This window comes from Babylonia areolata, chromosome 7 (genome assembly GCF_041734735.1).
Source record: "Babylonia areolata isolate BAREFJ2019XMU chromosome 7, ASM4173473v1, whole genome shotgun sequence".
NCBI classification, from domain to species: domain Eukaryota; kingdom Metazoa; phylum Mollusca; class Gastropoda; order Neogastropoda; family Buccinidae; genus Babylonia; species Babylonia areolata.
Window position 1 is genome coordinate 43,819,925 of NC_134882.1, and position 5,000 is coordinate 43,824,924.

At 45.8% G+C, this 5,000-nt stretch overlaps 1 protein-coding gene across 1 annotated transcript in view; it reads left to right on the forward strand.

Moving 5' to 3' along the window:
* The first annotated feature begins 486 nt into the window (after window positions 1-486).
* LOC143284058 (embryonic polyadenylate-binding protein-like) overlaps window positions 487-5,000 on the forward strand; it is a 7,362-nt gene continuing 2,848 nt past the window's right edge. The window contains exons 1-2 of the mRNA XM_076590669.1: window positions 487-579; window positions 4,025-4,758. Coding sequence (XP_076446784.1) covers window positions 4,048-4,758 — 711 coding nt within the window. The 5' untranslated portion in view covers window positions 487-579; window positions 4,025-4,047. The remainder of the gene's footprint in view (window positions 580-4,024; window positions 4,759-5,000) is intronic.

Here is a 5,000-nt window from a genome sequence, read left to right on the forward strand (position 1 = left end):
GTGAGGTGTTTTAACTCACTCAGTACGGCCAGTCCTCTCTTCTCCTCTACACAGACCCCTCGGATGTGCTGTGGGTGTCTGAATGACCCAACCTTTAGCTTCCGTCGTCAGAATTGTGGTATTCTTTGTCAACATTCACCTCTTCAGTATAAGAGCCTTCCGCTTGCAATATTTTGATGATGGTAATTGGGCTGAAACGCTGTTAACGTCGTCTCTTTCGCCGTTCGTATGGAGAGAGTTAAAGAGTACTATTACCTCCCGAGCCAAGAGACAAGTCAGTGTGCGTGCGTGCGTGGGCAGCGAGTGTCTGTGTGTCTGTATGTGCGTGTGCGTGCCGGTCACGCCGCCGCGAAAGTTCGCTGAACGACTGATGCCCTTTTCAATTTTGAATGATATTAGAATTTTTTCTTCTTTTTTTTCCTTCTCAAAATAAATGTGGTGCAGCGTGTATTGATTGGTCCGCACCGTTTCACGCTTCCTTGAAACCGGAACTGAAACTAAAACTGTTCGCACACATGAATTATTTCCCTGATTTCTACTTCCGGTTGGACATAACTGTGTTTCATTACAGACTGTAAGGTAAGTGGGTTGATCTGTTTATTGACAAACATGTAAATGAGGCTTTTGCACAAAGGAATCTGCAAATGTAATTCAGCTGTCTCCCAGCTTTGATTCCATTCAAAGGTATGTTCTTGCAGCTGAACTATTCACATGGTCAACATCCTGGTTTTCTGTCTGAGAACTTGTGCTGTTCCAGTGTTGATCAAGTTTTACTTCAGTGAGATTCGCACTTTGCCTATTGACAAAATATTTCCAGAGAAAAATATTTTGTTAAACTTACTTACCACACACACGCACACACACACACACACACACACACACACACACACATATATATATATATATATATAGAGAGAGAGAGAGAGAGAGAGAAACAGACAGACAGAGCATAAACAGTGCGACCGAATTAGGGTTATCACACAATCATTTTGCTTATACCAGTGAACTAAAAATGATAGTAACTGAAACTCTTTATCCAGTTGTGGCCATTCACGTGCATAAAACGGAGGCAAATACACTGTGATTTTGTGATCTGGTCAGCAATTGTTGTGACGAGAAAAAAAAAGGGAAAGAGAAAGAGGGAAGGGAAAGAGAAAAGGGAGAGAGGCACGTGAGGACCATGTCACAGGGCAAGGTCGCGCGGGGTTGTGCGCGAGGTCCATCGATCGAGTCGACATCGGTAAACACGGAAAAATACTGTCTGTCGCCACTACCACTAAGTCATTGCATCAACCCAACAATCAAAGTCAATTGATAACCAGAGTGGGATAACCAAGTTTGACTGGAAAATCAAACTGAGCGTCTAGTCTTTCAGATGAGACAATAAAACCGAGTTTCTGTGTGCAGCACGCACTTGACGCACTGAAAAAGAACCCATGGCAACGAGAGAGTTGTCATTTGACAACATTTTGTAAAAAGAAATCCACTCTAGAAGGCACACAAATATATAAGCATGCACTCAAGGCCTGACAAACACGTTAGGTTATGCTGCTGTCGGGCATCTGCCTAGCAGATGTGTAGCGTATATGGATTTGTCCAAACGCAGTGGCGCCTCCTTGAGAAACCGAAACTGAAACGAGCAATCTTCACGTATTCACAGTCACAGTCAGGCGAACTGGACGCGGAACCAGGTGTCCTAAACTGGTGTGGAAGGCTGGCTGGTCAGCAGCAGGGAATAGATCCGCCATGTCCGTAGGCACTGACTGAAAATCTGGGTGGGCTGAAGGCAGGAACAGCTGGGTGTGAGGACGTAACGAAGGCAGCTATGGAGGTGGACAGGATAGGACAGGACCAGAATGGTGGTGGGCTTGGAGGGTGAGGCAAGCTGAAGTTCAGGGCAAAGGCCATGGTCTGTGAAACACCGTGATGATCCCTTCACTGAGGTGCGACGGGTTCCGTCTGTATACACAGAACCGAAGGTTTCAATCTTACGAGATCTGGCTGACAACCTTTACTTGACTGCTCTATCGCTTCTAACTGGATGGTTTCTGGGGCACAACGTCGCCTGGTTGAACCTCCTGAAGGCTTAATGCACCTCTTCATTGATTGTAGTCGCCGTACTTGTTCGACAGTTTATTCCTTTCATCACGGACTGCCACACCATCCCTGCTGATAGGACGGGGTTGGAGGTTTGATGGGGGAGTAGCGAGTGTTTGGCTGACGAGGAGTTGTGGGGGACTGAAGCCAGTGGGGGCTGTTTGGGTTGCTCTGTCAGTGAGAAGCTCAAGAGCTAGTGTGGGATCTTTCAGGGACAGAACTTTCTTGGATTATCTGAAAGCCTGCTCTGTTTCCCTGGTGGATTCATGGAAACAAGGAGAGCGTGTGACGTGCCAGGGGTTCCACTGTTGTGTGAAGTTGTCGAACTCCGAGGCAGTGAACTAGCAAGCATTGTTGGTGACGAGTAGTTCTGGTATGCCAAGGTGTGCAAAAAATATTCTATAAATTCCCGATTACTACTTCCGTGGTAATACGATGATGTTGACCGTTCTTCAGGAACAGGATGAAATAGTCACTGAGAACCAGACATTGTTGGCTCTCATATTCGAACAGGTCAGCAGCCGCTTGCTGAAATGGACTATTGGTAGTAGAATTATTCAAAGGGACTCTTTCCGTAGACTTGGCTGGTATTCTCCACAGAATGTGTTGGAACAGCTGTCAATGCTAAATTGCCTTTCCTGTGGTTCACCCCATGACCATTCTTTATCTTTTTTCCTGCAGCTTCGTCACTTGGTGCCCTGTAGTTGAAACATCTGTGACAAAACAACAACAAACAAGTAGACCATCCCATAAATGCATTTCAGTTCTGTATGGTTCTTGGGCTCTGGCATATTCTTGCCTTTATCACCGATCCAATGTCTTAGGAAGTCTAGTTCAGTCATCTCCTCGTTCAGTCTGAGACCAATTTCTGTCAAAAGCCACAGACCTGTCGCGAGATGTATCTCGTATTCTTTTGGACCACTGCTGTGAATCAGTTTGTCACCAAAGTAACAGACGACGTTGCTGATCCCTTGCAAAACAGACAACACTGCTGATCGCCTGCAAGTTTTTTTTCCATGTGTTGGAAGATTCAAGGTGCTCCAAATGGAGGCCGTTTGTTGCAGAACCATACGAAGAGACTGATTAAAGTGATAGATTTCTAGTTGATGGATCTCGGGGAATCTTCCACAAACCTGAAGTCATGTTTTGTGAAAATGGTTGATCCTTACAGACGGCGAAAGATGTCATCAATAATGGGGATCATATTCCGCTTTCCTTTGACTGCCATGTCGAGTTTCTTGAGGTCAGGTAATATTCTGACGGTTCCAGATTTTACACACCAGTCTGCTAGTTCAGTCGTTTTTTTCAGGCTCAGTATTGTTGGCTCGATTCATGCTCTCTATTTTCGCTTCCACTCTGTCCTGGCTGCTGCTGTATGCGGGCATTCACAAAGTGCTCACAATGCCGACCTTGCGACAAATCGGAATGACATTCATAGTAACTGAGATTGGGTTTTTGTCCACACACATCACCGTCTCTTTGGTGAGGATCTCCGCCACTATTCTGGTTGCCAGCGCCACTCTGCTGGTCTCTGCTATGTTGACCTCCACAACTGTTGCCTTCCCCATCAGCTGGTCAACAGACACAGCACGGGTACAATTACGGGTACAGTAAGCGATACCAATGGTCTTCCCCCAAAAGAAGCCCAAAGTCCATTCATATACCCTTCATTTGACACGCACACACAGCAACAACTGCGAACGAAATGTGAAACATAAATAGTATGAATATTCATTTAAGACTGAACTGCGCCTTTTCGTCCAGATAGAATGCTACACACAGAACTGACAGACGGACGAAACACAAGCATGAAGAAACTCAATGAGACAAAGAGAGAGAGAGAAAAAAGATAAAACTTTATTATTATCTTCGCCCTCATACATGCAGCAAGATATTCTTTACAACTGCTCTGTTCGATTATGTGCAGGTGTGTGGGGGAAGATTCATCCAATGAAAAGAGCGCCTTTGATGATGGGGGACAAGCTCAAACGCTTCAACAACATTTTTGTGAAAAATTTTGCAGATCAGCTCAATGATGACACGCTCAGAGAGCTATTTTCACAGTTTGGAAAGATCGTCTCTGCAAAAGTGGCGGTGAACGAGGAAGGCGAGTCCAAGGGCTTTGGCTATGTGAGCTTTGTGGATCCCAATGACGCTGCGAAGGCCATGGAGAGTATGCACAGCAAGGAGGTTGGGGGCAGGATCATCTACTGCGGTAGATTTAAAAATCGAGCTGAGAGACGGGCAGAACTGGAGGAGCAATTTGAAAAAGTAAAGATGGAAAGAAGCTACCTGGGCGTTAACGTCTACATTAAGAACCTGGATGAGAGCATCGATGATGACCGCCTGTGGAAGGAGTTCTGCAGCTTTGGCACCATCACAAGTGCGAAGGTGATGACGGAGGGTGGTCGATCGAAACGCTTTGGCTTTGTATGCTTCAGCTCCCCTGAGGAGGCCATGAAAGCCGTCACCGGAATGAATGGGCGTGTCATTGGCGAGAGGACACTGTACGTGGCAATGGCCCAACGGAAAGAGGACAGGAGAGCCCAGTTGGCTTCTCGCTACACACAACACATGGCCATGTTAAAGCAGTTGAATGAAAATCGCTATTATACCTCAGCATGGATGCCCATGTGCACTGATCCTCGAAATACACTGCCTGTGAGTCTTGATCCCCGGAGGTTTGATTTTGTTTGGTTTTTGTGTGTCTCTGAAGTTTGGGTATCCGTGTGCTTGAGCATCTACTTTGGTGTGTGTGTGTGTGTGTGTGTGTGTGTGTGTGTGTGTGTGTGTGTGTGTGTCTTGCTTTGTTCTCTTTCCATCCCAAATGCTGTTTTGCTTGAAAGTCGAATATGGTACGACTGACATTAAAAATGTATTCACAGTTAATAACTTCTGCATGT